The sequence below is a fragment of the Podarcis bocagei genome (genome assembly GCF_964188305.1).
Source record: "Podarcis bocagei genome assembly, chromosome: 4".
Classification (NCBI taxonomy): Eukaryota; Metazoa; Chordata; class Lepidosauria; order Squamata; family Lacertidae; genus Podarcis; species Podarcis bocagei.
Window position 1 is genome coordinate 86,059,101 of NC_138128.1, and position 14,435 is coordinate 86,073,535.

The 14,435-nt window shown below is 44.0% G+C and overlaps 1 protein-coding gene across 14 annotated transcripts in view; it reads left to right on the forward strand.

The window, feature by feature from the left end:
• Positions 1–1,628: 1,628 nt before the first annotated feature.
• Positions 1,629–14,435, forward strand: part of DLG5 (discs large MAGUK scaffold protein 5) — a 116,036-nt gene continuing 103,229 nt past the window's right edge. For 4 of the 14 annotated variants that reach the window (XM_081191496.1, XM_081191498.1, XM_081191494.1 and 1 more), the window contains exon 1: positions 1,630–3,495. In XM_081191496.1, coding sequence (XP_081047622.1) covers positions 3,141–3,495 — 355 coding nt within the window. In that variant the 5' untranslated portion in view covers positions 1,630–3,140. Of the gene's footprint in view, positions 3,496–6,214; positions 6,283–8,040; positions 8,123–14,435 lie in introns of those variants that run through there. The other 10 variants (XM_081191499.1, XM_081191495.1, XM_081191497.1 and 7 more) reach the window with 6 other exon arrangements.

The window sequence follows — 14,435 nt, forward strand, 5'->3', positions numbered from 1 at the left end:
GGAGGTAGACAGTGTTTCCGTGCGCTGCTCTGGTTCACCAGAAGCTGTACGCCGGCTCCCTCGGCCAGTAAAGCGAGATGAGCGCCGCAACCACAGAGTCGGCCACGACTGGACCTAGTGGTCAGGGGTCCATTTAGCTTTACCTTTATAAGGTATCTACCCTGGTTGCCCTGGGCTTCCCACAGTGACACAGAAGTGCTTGGATGATGATAATAATAATAATAATAATAATAATAATAATAATAATAATAATAATAATAATTTATTTACACCCCGCCCATCCGGGTGGGTTTCCCCGGGATTTCCTTCTCTGTGACTATACCTGCTTACCTCATGTTGTGACCAGTTGAGGTTAGTTGCTCTAGGAGCAGTTCATGGGAAATGTTGGATTCTCAGTTTGCAACCCAGAGACTCTCCCCTTGCTTTTTAAATCTCTTGAATCAGGAATGCTAGTTTTTCCTATCCATTTCCATCCTTCCATCTCAGTCTCCATACAGGTGTTGTACGCCTGAAACCCCCTTAATTTTAACAGGAGGGGGCACAGATGATAGGCTAGATAGGCAAACATGTGGATAAAGGCATGGTTTGACTCCAAACTGAGCAGATGATGATGAATATTAGCCCACCCTTTACTCTAAGGTCCCAGGACAGGTCACAACATTAGAACACTTTAAAGCAACTTACACTCACAAAAATAAGGTGAGTCCTAAAAATATATAGCTCAAGTGTCAAAAGCCAAGCTAAAAAGGTGCATCTTCAGCATTTGCCAGAAGATGTATTATGAAGGTGCCACCACAGAAGGGAAGGAGTTCCACAATTTAGGAATGCCACAGGGAATGCGCTTTCCTGGACCAAACCCATCTCCTGAGCCTCTGAGGACAGAAGAACCAACAAGAGGATGCTTCTATCAATCTTAGCACCTGAGAGGGTCCATAGGGAAGGAGGCAGTTTTTCAGATATTTGGGACCTAAGTCATTTACACCTTTAAATACTAGCATGAGCACCTTGAATTGGGCCCTGAAACAAACTGGCAACCAGTGCAGCTGTTTTAAAACACCAGTTATCTGAGATCTAAATGGAACCTCAACCAGAAACCTGGCTCCTGCATGTTGGTCCAATTGAAGCTTAAGAGTCCTCTTCAAGGGTGGACGTAGAGTGCATTGCAATAACCCAGCCTGGAAGTTACCGGAGCATGGTGTACAGTAGCAAAGTCATCTCTATCTATTCCCAAAGGAGCTGCAGCTGGCAAACCAGCCAGAGCTGAAAAAAGGTGATGCCTGCTATCTTACTATAGAATAAACATGCAAGTGTGTCATCATGCTGCAGCTTGCTTGGCTGCTGACAGGTGAAGCACAAAGAACAAAGCTTCACTACAAGGTAGTCGATATGGGTAAGTTGAGAAAGGGTGTTGCGTGCAAGACTGTCCACATGGGGAGACAGCAAAGGAGCACCAAAGCAGCCTTTGTTAAATGATAACTTCCATCCCAAAGAGCTTTTTTTTTTTGGCAGCGCTGCCTGTACCTATTTAAAAGGTGCAGTTGGAGGACGGTAATTAAGCGTGGGACGGGCTTCTACCACCCCACCCCCGCCCTTTCCCTTGCAACTCTTGAACAGAGCCAGGGAGCGGCTTGGAGAAAGAGGGAGCTCCTCCTCCCGTTTGCCTCGCCTTACACATTTGCCAAAGCAAAGGCTCTTTTGATTGACGGCCAGGGCGAGCTATGGCGGAGGAAGCTGCGGCGGGGAGCTGGGAAGGCGAAACTTAGCCGAGCAAAGGCGCAGCAGCAGCAACAGAAAGGATCCAAAGCATGGAGCAAACAACGGCGGCAACAGCAGCAGCAGCACGAGTGGCCATCGCCCTCATCCCTTCCTCCTCCTCCTCCTCCTCCTCCTCCTCCTGCTAGGTGCTTGTTGCCTCCCGCTTTTGCACCCCTTTCCCCTCCTCACTTTTTCTCCCTTTCTTCCTTTCCCCCCGCTTCTCCATTGCTGGGGGCGGGGCGGGCGCCCGCTTTCTTCTCTCCCGGAGCCGAGAAGAAGGCGGCCGCAGGCAACGCAGGGAAATGCATTTCCTGCACCCAGGAAAAACTGCAGGAGCGGCAGAAGCCCGGTGCAGCAAATATGGCTGCGTGCGGCTGCCGGGGCTCCTGAGCGGAGGCCCTGGGAGGAATTGAAGCCTCGCCCCCCCTCGCTTTTCCACCGCCATCCCCCCTCTTTTGTATAAACGGGGCCTCTCCCCTGCAAGAAAACACCCCAACAACTCTGGGTGGGAGAGAAGTTGGTTCGAGCTTTCATTTTTTTTAGGGCCGAGATGAAGCGGGGAGCCCTTTGCCCAAAGCGGAGCCAATTCGGAGCTTGCAGCTGAACTCTCCAAGCTTTGGCAGGGAAGAAAACAGAAGAGGGGGAGGGAAAATAAAAATAAAAGGAGAGGGTCCCCCCGCTTTTCTCTCGTAAGGGGGAGTTGGTGGGTGGCAGGAGGTGCCGAACTGTTAGGGAACGCAGGAACCACGCCAGCCTCCGCCGTCTTCAGCGCGTGATGACCCGGTGCAGGAAAGGTATTTTTTAAGAGCTACCTGTTTGATTTCGAGTTTGGGGATTCAGAGGGAAGCGAGGGGTGGGTGGGCTTGATCGAGGAGGCAGCGAAAGAGCAACAGTTGTTTTCCCTTCTGCATAACTTTGCCCTGAGTGTGTGCAAAAATAAGTCATTTCCCCCCTCACCCTTTCCCCCCTTTTCTCTGGAAATCTTCTCCCCCGGAGTAGCGACTTTGAAGGGGGGTTGGAGGCGGAATGTAGCCGCTCTTTTGCGCTTGCTTTTGCGGTGGGAAAAGGAAGAGGGGTCCCGTTGGATCTTTGTCTGGGGGGAGGGAGGAGAGCTGGGGAAGAAATAGAAAAGTTGTCCAGCTCCCTTTGATTGCAGGGGGTGGGCGGGGCCTGTTGTGCGGGGAGGGAGGGAGGGAGGGAGGAAGGAAGGAAGGAAGGAAGACAGGGAAAGGAAAGGCAAAGGCGCAACGCACCATAGCCAAGCATCTTCTCTTTGCAACTGTGCCTCCGGCGCGCGCACCGGGCGCGCGGCTCTTCCTCCCCGGGAGGCGAGGAGTTTGGCGAGTTACTTTCGGCGGGGCTGCAGCGCCTGCCTCCCGGCTGCCATGGAGCCGAAGCACAAGGAGCTGTTGGCCCAGTGTCACCAGAGTCTGGCCCAGGCCATGACGGAGGTGGACAAGGTGATCGAGCTGCTGGATGCCGCGGGGACCTTGAGCCCCACCGACTTGCGAGAGCTGCAGGAAGCCGGGATGGTAACGGGAGGAGGAAGCGATGATGGAGGGAAGGAGGGAGTCTCGGCCAGCGCCTGTAAGGCCGACGTGCTCATCAAGCTGCTCCTGGCCAAGGACCGCGATCACTTCCAGGACCTGCGCGTGGCCTTGGAGAAGACGCAGCCTCACCTGCTTTCCATCCTGTACCTGAATAACGGCGTGGCGGGCGCGCAGCCTGGCGAGGCGGCTGGTGAGTGGGGCTTTGCATCACTCGTGGGGGGCAGCATGGTGGTGGTGGGGGAAGCCTGGGATACAGGGACCAAGGGAGTGCTTTGCCTGCTTTGCATTGATTCAGGGAGCCAGGAGGAAATGCATGGTAGCACATTCCAGGCTGTAAAGTATTGGTGGTGGCGGTAGAAGTAAGTTGCATTACTGGCAGATCGCCCCTCTCCAGGCAGTGTGACACATACGAAGTTAAAGCAATAGCGCCAATTGCAAATAATGCAAACCAGAGGATAAAAATTCACCCAAGAGCAATAGAGGAAAGCACAACAGATGCAGAAAGCTCCGCTTAAAACCTGTTGTTGTTATTAATAGAGGCCGTCAAACTTCTGTGCAATGGAAAAGGATGTCACATATTAGCACTGCTGGATGTGACTGATGAGAGTTGTGGTTCAAAACATCTAGAAAGCACCAGGCTGGAGAAGGCTAGGAGGGGTAGCCTAAATGGTTTTTGACTCTACTGCTATGTGGTGTGCATGTGTGAAACGTAGGCATGCAGTTTTCAACATGATTGTATCAATTTTTAAAATATATATTGATGACCATGTAGGCCAATAGATTTATAACAGTTAGGTGCTGCTAGTGCTTCCTGAAGAAGCCCAGTGCAGTGTTGAGGCAGGAAAAAAAATAAATAGGGAGCTTGAGGGGAGGAAAGGCTACTGGTCTCTCATCCATTTGGGCTTTGCAGAAGGTGCCAGCAGCAACGAGGCACTTCTTCTGCCTTCCACAGAAACTCAGCACAGGGTCAAATTTTGTTCCCTTCCCTGAGTGCTTTGCACCTGTCACAGAACTTGGCCAAAGGGTTTTGTGGAGATGGCAAACAGCAAGGCCAAAATATGTGGACCCCTTCTACTAAAACCACACAATATGTCACTGTGTCCAGATCCAAAGGATCCCTACAGTGATGGCAGGCAGAAGATTGACAGAGATCTGGTGGTAGTTTTATCTATACTCTGATTTAGGGGTTGTTATTGTTCTTAATCTGCTTTTTTCCTCCTCACTATTATGTTCACAAGCCTTGCTTCTTTTCTGCAACAAGGTGCCTCTACTTGTTGAGCAAGTACAAATGTTGAAGCAGATATTGCTTCCTGATATTACATTTTTGGAGAAGCTGCATATTTGTTTAATTAATGCCTTTAACCATTACTGTGCCTGGAAGGCAGTGAATGTATTGGTAAGTGGAAAACTGAAATTTTGCCCTCCATCAGCAATGCTGTTACATCCAATGTGGATGAGCCACTAAAATCTTCAGGGCCAATTGCAGTGTTGAAATTATTTCTGTTGGTGGATGACTGAACTGGAGTGGTCTGGTGGAATACGACAGGACTTGACTTCATCCATGGGTAGAAAGGCAACAGAGCCTTCCTGTATGCTTTGACTATTCTTGCTTGGGAAGTGAGAGGAGCTAAGAGAAGTTTGGTTTTAATTATGAGTTTGAAAGTTGTCCACATTTCCTCAATGCAGGAACCTTCCACAAGACACCTTTGCCAAGACACTTATCTGCAGATTGTCTCAGACAAAGGCATAGTTTATTTAGTTGGCTACTGTAGAGACAGTGGTCTGATGCAGATTGGCGGTGCAGGATTCTCTTTTTCACTTCAGACTCCCCCCCCCCACCATACCCATTTCCAGTATCGGAGATTGATTGAGGGGCGAGAACAGCGTTTTAAATTCACCAGGTGCATTGGCTATCAGCCACTTGCAACCAAGTGAAGATGCTTGCATGCTGGGATGGGTGCCTGAGGTCTCCACCATCTGGAGGTGCATGCCTGGGGATCCTTGGATCTTGCTTGTTTTCACACACTAGCAACATATCCTGTAGAATTCTATCAGTGATATTTTATCTGTGACTTCCCATCTCTTTGCATGGTTCAATTTGCATATCATAAATCCCTGCATATTTTACATAAACTAAACCATTCAGTATTCCATTAATACATCCCTCACAACTTGTTTACACTGTTGAATTTTCTTTATGCTGCCAATGTTTTCAAATGTACACAATTTCCCTCATATATTCAATAAGCATTTTCCAATCTTCTTTGAATGTATGCTCTTCTTTTTCTCTTATTCTACATGTTAGGTCCACAAGCTGCACATATTCCATCAATTTAAGTTGCCATTTTTCTTTAGTTGGGACCTCGCTCGTTTTCCATTTTAGGGCTAACAAAACACAGACGTAGTGGCATACATAAATAGTTATTTTTGACACCTGGAAATTTCCATCTGAATTATCCCCAGCAAAAAAGGACTCTGGGGTTTTTTTGGGGGGAAAAGTACTTTCAGACATTTCATTTCAATCCATTATGAATTATTTCCCAATACTCCGTTACCCTTTTACAGGTCCACCACATGGTGGTGGAAAAAGAAGACTTTTGAGCTGTCTGGCCCCAAAATGGCAACTGGACATTCTGTTTTGACAACTGCAACCCTGGTTTAATGAACCATTTGGTGCCTAGCTTATATATCTGAGTTTCTAACACTGGGAAGTGCTTGAAGGCGCAGACTGTCACCTGCTCGAAAAATCAGCCTATATAACAGAGCAGACTTATAAACAAGTGTGTCTGCCACTATTATATCTGATTTGACCCTCAAAGCAACTTGCATCCAGTTCCTTAGGGTACACTCCATTCGCAAGGGGTAGTGAACTGAGCTCCAAAGAAAGTCCCAGATCGTGTGCCAACATTTGAGTTTCCATGAGAAACAGCCAATATGGGAAGAGTTGTGGAACAATGCAACAACCATGTGAGGCAGGGTAGGTTGAGACTTGCCTAAGACTCTCTGGATTCATCTTGGGGGCAGTGAATATAGGGAGGAATCTTGAAGCCCTGTTGAGGGTGTTTGGAGCAAAGTTTCCGGACCACTTCTGACATTTTGAGGAACTTTGCTTTATTATCTGTAATATTTGACCTAGACTTGTTTGGCTAACATTCCTTATTATAGAAATGTCTTACGTAACTTACCATGTTAGATCTGGCGTCTCTGCATCAGACCTAGCAAAAAATGGCAAATATGGCCATTAACCCTCTCTCAAACAAGTTGGCGAGTGTCTGAGGTAAAGTGGAGCCAGTTCCCTTCTGTGGTATCTGTCGTGACAGATTCACCCTCTAGTGGAGACACTATTTCACACAAATGACACCTCCTTGTGAATGTGGTGGCCTCAAAATAAATATTCCTGAGGTGCTTTTAGCGATGAATTGAGTAGGATGTAGACTGCAGTTGAGACACTATGGGGCAGCTAAGTGGTAACTTCTCTCTCAAGTTAATTTCCAGTTCCAGCAATCCTTGAGGATGCTGCTGGGTTTCTTTCTCCAAAGGATTTTAAATTGCGTGTTTGGGATTATAGAGCCTGTATATCATAGAATCATAGAGTTGGAAGAGACCCCAAGGGCCATCGAGTCCAACCCCCTGCCAAGCAGGAAACACCATCAGAGCACTCCTGACATATGGTTGTCAAGCCTCTGCTTAAAGACCTCCAAAGTAGGAGACTCCACCACACTCCTTGGCAGCAAATTCCACTGTCGAACAGCTCTTACTGTCAGGAAGTTCTTCCTAATGCTTAGGTGGAATCTTCTTTCTTGTAGTTTGGATCCATTGCTCCGTGTCCGCTTCTCTGGAGCAGCAGAAAACAACCTTTCTCCCTCCTCTATGTGACATCCTTTTATATATTTGAACATGGCTATCATATCACCCCTTAACCTCCTCTTCTCCAGGCTAAACATGCCCAGCTCCCTTAGCCGTTCCTCATAAGGCATCGTTTCCAGGCCTTTGACCATTTTGGTTGCCCTCCTCTGGACACGTTCCAGTTTGTCAGTGTCCTTCTTGAATTGTGGTGCCCAGAACTGGACACAGTACTCCAGGTGAGGTCTGACCAGAGCAGAATACAGTGGCACTATTACTTCCCTTGATCTAGATGCTATACTCCTATTGATGCAGCCCAGAATTGCATTGGCTTTTTTAGCTGCCACGTCACACTGTTGGCTCATGTCAAGTTTGTGGTCAACCAAGACTCCTATATCTTTGCTGTTTTCATCTGCCTGGATCAGAATGAGGATTGGGAATAATAATAATAATAATAATAATAATAATATATATTTATACCCCACCCATCTGGTTTTGTTGGGCTTTGGATGGCTTCCAACAAAACATTAAAAATACAATAAAACATCAGGCATTAAAAACTTCCCTAAATATTGTGGACTTTGCTGCCACAGACGAATATGGCTACCTCTCTGACAGTTTTCCTTCTAAACTGTCATCTTCGTTAGTGCTGACAGAGCCATGTGTTAGATTTGGGGAGGCTCCTTCATTCTGAGGTGAATTTTTTTCGGGTAAATATTTCATATGCTTTTAACTGATGCAACTTTCTTCTAAATAACTGTGGGAGTTGTTTTCCTATGGCGGTGCTGTGGGAAATCTGTTCTGAGGGGAACATTTAGGCACCTTTACAGATCCCCACGGTTCCCTGGGGTTCCTTGCAAGTGTCTTCTTGCCTTTAATTTGGAGTTCAGGCCTACCTCAGTCCCTCACCCTGAGGACAAACCTTCGCTTTGTGACTAGTTCTCTGTGACTGGGTCACTGCAACTCCTGAAGAGGTGACTTGTCCTTTTTTTGTATGTTAGATATAAATGATTTTGAGGAGATATGGAGGGTGTTTGTAGAATATGTACTGTTAAAACGGAAAGGGGTCAAACCGCCACAAGAGGTGTTTAAATTTTGGGAGGTTGGATAGTTACAATGGAATGGTCTCAGTGGTGGGGTGCACCTTTTTATTCTTATTTATTTATGATTATTACTTTGTCAAAATACAATTAAAAATTTAAAAAATAACTTTTTAAAAAAAGATATAAAAGCCAAGGAAAGCATTTCTGAATATCTATAGGATAAAGAAAATGCATATATTCTGACTGTGTCACGTTTGTTTCCATTTGGCTTAGCCTAAGGCCCTTTCCCTCAGCCAGCCGTCTCCTTATTTAGAGTATAGTTAATGAAGGAATTTAGGGCAAACACAATTAAATTACAGGCTTGCTTGGCGACAGCCAATCATCTCTTTGAATGCTCTTGCTGGAGTTTAAAGTGATAAACAGTTTACTGTGCTTTGAATATGTGGACAGGAACCAAAATGTTAAGGCTTCTGCTCTTCTTTGTGAGTATTCTGTGTTTGTAACGTTTAATGCCGTGCGGTCAGAGAAGGGTTGCTATTTGCCATATCACTGTCAAGATAGCTGCATAAAATCATCATGGTTATTTGGATAGTATCATGGCATACATAGAAGAAAACGTGAATATGTGTGTAGCTGGCACAAAATCTAGGATTTTGGGAGGCATGTTGATTTTAAAGAGAAATGTCATGGGCAGTCTTCTTTCTCTGTGTGTCTGATTTCCTTTGGGGCTCTGTTTGAAGTGAGAATGGGGGTGCTTTTTGAGAGGGGGGGTGGGACCCTTAGCTAGCCTGGAAGCCACTTGCAGTCCTCCGGAGCTGGCGCCACAGTAGGAGGACACTTGAGAAGTTTGGCAGGACATGGCCTGTTTTTCTATCACAAGTAATACTTTTATTATATATGTTGCATTTATTATTTGTGTAGCTCTGCTAGGGCATGTGGTAGAGGGCAGTCTGCTAGTGACACATGGCTATAGCTGCCTGGGTAGCTCAGCTGATTAGAGCATGGTGCTGATAGCGCCAAGTTTGCAGGTTCAGTCCCCATATGGAACAACTGCACATTCCTACATTGCAGGGGGTTGGACTAGATGATCCTCAGGGACCCTCCCAACTCTACAATTCTATGATATTGAGGTTGCCCAGGGTCAGTCCTACAGAAATCCAGCAAGGGTGAATGCCCCCTGGCTAGCAAGGGGAATGGCAGCACAATCTTCTTTCTGAGTTCTCCTAGAAAATTGAAGAGGAGCTAAGAAGAAGCCGGAGCTTCTTAGGCTGTTCATTTCAGTTACTTACCTTTTCCAGATTCCACTGTAATTGAGCAAAGACCCAATCTCACACCTGAGCTCCCTCTGCACCTGTCGCAGGCAACCACAAATAGTGGCTACCTAGTAAGCCAAGCTAACATTTGGGGATGCCAAATATTTTTGGCTGTGCTGCCATTCAAATCCTAGCTACTTACTTTGCACCTTTGAGTCAAATACAGAATTGCAACTAAGGAGCTGGAAGCCAGTTTTAGCTACCTAAAAAAGCCAGGTCCCTGCTCCAAGGAGAAGGTGAGGTGTAAAGGCGAGGATAAGCAAATGCAGTTTTGTTGCCCAGCAACTGTTATGACTTAAATAAGAGTTGCCAGGCAACTAGGCGCTCCTGATAAGTCTTGAGTTATGGATGACTCATCTCAGTTGTCACATTTTTTTTATGTCTTCATTGGTAAAACATACCTCTAGTTAAGAACTTAATTCGTTCCGGAGGTCCGTTCTTAACCTGAAACTATTCTTAACTAGAGGTGTGCTTTCGCTAATGGGGCCTCTTGCTGCCGCTGCGCTGCCAGCACATGATTTCTGTTCTCATCCTGGAGTGAAGTTCTCAACTTGAGGTAACTCTTCCAGGTTAGCGGAATTTGTAACCTGAAGCATTTGTAACCTGAGGCGTTTGTAACTCGAGGTACCACTGTACTTCTGAATAATGTACATTAGGCTGCAAGTCCCATTTAGCTCAATGAACCTCTCTAGTAGCAGACATAGGATAGCAGCTTTACTTAATTGCTTTGGCAGAGTTAAAAATAATAGTGAAGTTACTAAATTGAGGGTATTGTGTCTGACAGCTTTGTAGGTTGGCTGGGAATACCAAACGGAAATGTGTATTGGATGACAAAGCAAAACTTTTGCTCAAAACACACACACTCTGTCTTGATGATGTGATTTTTTTTTCTGAGTCATAGCTCTGATGCATTGCAGTTATTAAAGCATGACCAAATAAAAAAGATAACATCTTGAAGGACAAAACCTGAATCTGTGTTCTGAGCGTTAGCAGTTTCTTGATGCAGATTTGGAAATAGGAGTTCTGTATATACATTTTAACAATCTTGCCTGTAGACTCCCAAACATCACCATCATTATATGAAATGCGCTAGTTTGGTTTTTTCCAGTTTAAGTAACCGAACCTCGAGATGATTGCATGTGTCACTTGCTATTGGCTTGCTGGTGCAAATAGATCAGTCACTTTCCTGCATTCATCAGCTGAATGTATAGAAGAAAACTGAGGGAGTGGGCAAGGTGTATTATCACACTGCTCTGTCACTAGTTCATACAGCATAATTTACTTCCTCATTGACAACCATGGTGGGAAAAGAGAATGTCTTGGTTTGCATATAGTGTCATGAAGATGAGGTTTTTAAGCAGAGGTTGAATGGCCATCTGTCATGGATGCTTTTGTTGAGATTCCTGCAGTGCAGGGGGTTAGACTAGATGACCCTCAGGGGTGTCTTCCACCTCTACAGTTCTATGAGCAGCAACAAGTCTCAAGCTTATGTACTCTGCTCCCCTGTCTTAGAACGTGGCTACAGTGAGATCAGAAGCTTCCAGTTCCATTTTAGTGTTACATATTAACCCTAAACTGTGGTTAATCTTAACAATAGTTGGTGAAATTAAATGGTTCAAATATTTATTTATTTATTTATTCATTCATTCATTCATTCATTCATTCATTCATTTATATCCTTTTCCCAGGCCAGGAATCAAGGTGGCTTGCGCAAGTTAATGCAGATAAAATACAGAAAGCTAAAAACATATAAAATATAATAGTTAAAAAGTGATGAAACCATAACAGAATTAAAACAACCCCAAAATTAAACTTTAACAGCTTAGCAAAACTTCTGATAAAAAACTTTAAAAGTACCAGAAAAAAATGTAATGTGTTCCTACCCCCCAACTCTCAGGGCTCATTTCCCTTGCAAGTCAGTTTTAAGAGAACATTTTATAACACCACAACACAATAATATTATAAAATACAAATACAGAATTAAAAGGCTGTGGTTAACTCCCCCCACAGCAAATTAGCTAAATACGGCCAGGAATAAAAAATGTTTTCAAAGTTATTTTAAAAGCCATCAAGGATGACGCCATACCAGGAAGATTTCTGGATGTAGCAGTAGTGGCTCCTGGTAATATGTTGTGAGGAGCAAAGGAATCCCCTTCTGAAAAAGGGTGCTTCTTTGCTTGGCTGGTGCGTCTATGGATGAATCTCCTAGGCAGGGTCAGAACATCCTTTTCTGGGATTTGCAAGGTTCTCTTCATTAGTGTGTTATGTTTTTTGGGGGGATTTCAGTATACTCCCAAATGAAACGCAGTAAGGGGTTCCATTTAGGATATTTGCAGATCAAATTATTGGAGAATGCATTTATAAGACCACGCATTATTGACTGGCTCTGGGCCTGTTCATGACTTGTGTTCATATGTCAGGGGGAAAACAAATTTTGCACTTGGAGTACACTGAAGGTGTTCAGGTTTTAGCTAAAGGTGCAAAGAGTTGGGGAACCTTAACATGTTTTTGTGGACTACATTGGAGGTATGAAGTGTTATTCTAAGTTACAGGTGTATGCATACACACACACAGCTGGAGAAAATAATAAACACCAAGGTCAGTGGGAAATGAAATGTGAAAAACTGTAGACAGTGACAATTCACAAAACAGTGGTTGATAACACAGACATTATGGCATTGGTCTGCCGATTAGCACACATAATGCGTTGGAAATCCATTGCCTCAGATTAGTCTGAAAGTAATAGTATTGACATCTCTTGATGTAAATTCAGCGATCTCCCTGCATCAGTGACTCCTGTCTATGAGTCCAGGTGATAAAGATGTCATCAGTATATGGGGGAAGTTTTTTTGGAACAGGAGCTGGGAAAGTCCTGTCCTAAGAGAGCCATGAAGATGTTGGAGCCATGCTTGTTCCTGTGACAGTGCCACTGATTCTAAATAAACATATTCTCCATAAAGCTGAAGTTTTAGCTATGTTTTTCTAATACCTTAATTGTTCCTGTACTACCATATTTACATGAATCTCATGCGCCATCAAACCAAATGTGCACCTCAATTTTAAAAACCTTGAAACCCAAAAAATATTTGCTGGTGAATGTAAATGCATCATCAAAACTAATGCGCAGTCTAATTTTTGTGACATAATTTGGCCAAAAAAGATGTGTATTACATTCGAGTTAATATGGTAATAGCAAACTATTTCACCAAGTGTGGGTTTTTGTGTTGCCGTAATGGAAACATCCATGCACAGAACAGAGGTATCTCCAGGCTTTGTGGGAGGAGAGTTTTGCAGAAGTTCCAAACAACTATTGTAGGGATGAGGGGAGGTGGGGGGGGGCAGTTTATTGAGTACTGAGCCTGTCTTGTTGCAGGGCTGTGTGGAAATGGAATGGAATACTTTGAAACAAGGTGTGACTGGCTTGCTGGAACTCTGAACAGGAGCGTCTTGCGCGATAACTTTTGGCTGCAGATTCTGCTCCTTTTAATTTAATCTATATTTTGTTGCTGCTGTTTTCTACTGGTGATAAAATGAATCACTATGTAATTTTGTCGTTGTAATGTTGATGGTGGGTTTAGTATAATGAATTGTTGAGAATTTGATTATTCAGATTGTTCCGTGATTTGATAGTTTTGAGTATTCACTTTTGTAACAAACTTGATTTCTCATACAATATTCCATTGTACCAGTTTGAGTGCAGTAATTGCACGGAAAGCATATATAAATAAATCTCACTTGACTTGGAATAAATTATGTAGATGATGTGGGTTTTGTCTGAATTTGCTCGATATATTATTATTATTCTTGCTGCATTGGTGATTATGCAGACTTTGGGGCCTTTGCAGAGAGGCAATATAAGCCATGAAGCAGCACATTCCACATTCTCCGAGTGCTGAAGGGAATAAATATATGAGGACCCCAAAAACCTGGGTTCATTGTCACACCATGGACTTTCCCTCCATTTTTCCAATTAAAAGAATTGGCAATATAAGGAAAAAATAAAAACATGGCATGAAATATTTTCTCCTACGATGACCAGTGTAATGCTTTTAAAGGCAAGGTTTTAAAATGTTGTTTAAGTTTGCCCTTTACCCCTTTAAAATGCTTTCAAATAACTATACTGTATAAGACAATCTAGTACTACAATTCCTATATACTATAAACTTGGGCAGCTCTCAAATCATCTCACCTGATTTCTCCATCATCTGCAGCATGTTGAAGAAACAGGTGTGTGTTTAGAAAAAAACCCCCACCAAAATCGAAACACAATAATTTCATGTTTCTTTCTTCAATTCAGACTGAAGAAACACGCGGGAGAATTATATCAAACAGCATGATTTGGTTTTTATGTGACTCAGTAACATGATGCAGTTTTTAGTTGTCCTGTGTTCCATTTAATGTCTGCATGTAGAAATTAAACCATGGTTTATAGTGACATGAATGAACTTCCTCCTTGACTCTTTCTCTCTCCCTCGTCTCTCTACCTCCTGCACAATTGAGGAAAGGAGTTTGGAAGCCTCCATTTATAGTTGTTCGTTGCTTCCTTTGTCCTCTAAACCCAGGACTGTGGTTAACATTAACTTTGGTTTATTAAACAAAGTAACATAATACAGTGGTACCTTGGTTCTCAAGACGCTTTGGTTCCCAAACACTGAAAACCCAGAAGTAAGTGTTCTGGTTTTCGAATGTTTTTCGGAAGCCGAATGTCCGTTGCAGTTGTCTGCTATTGTTTCTGAGGTGCCTGCACCAATCAGAAGCCGCACTTCAGTTTTTGAACATTTTGGAAGTCAAACGGACCTCTGGAACAGATTAAGTTTGTGAGCCAAGGTACCACTGTATTTGTTGCTTTTGTTTTTGCTATTTATTTTGCGTTTTTGTTTTTGAGGCTTTTTCGGTTAGTTTGTTTTTGTGACTGTGTGGAACCCAGTTCA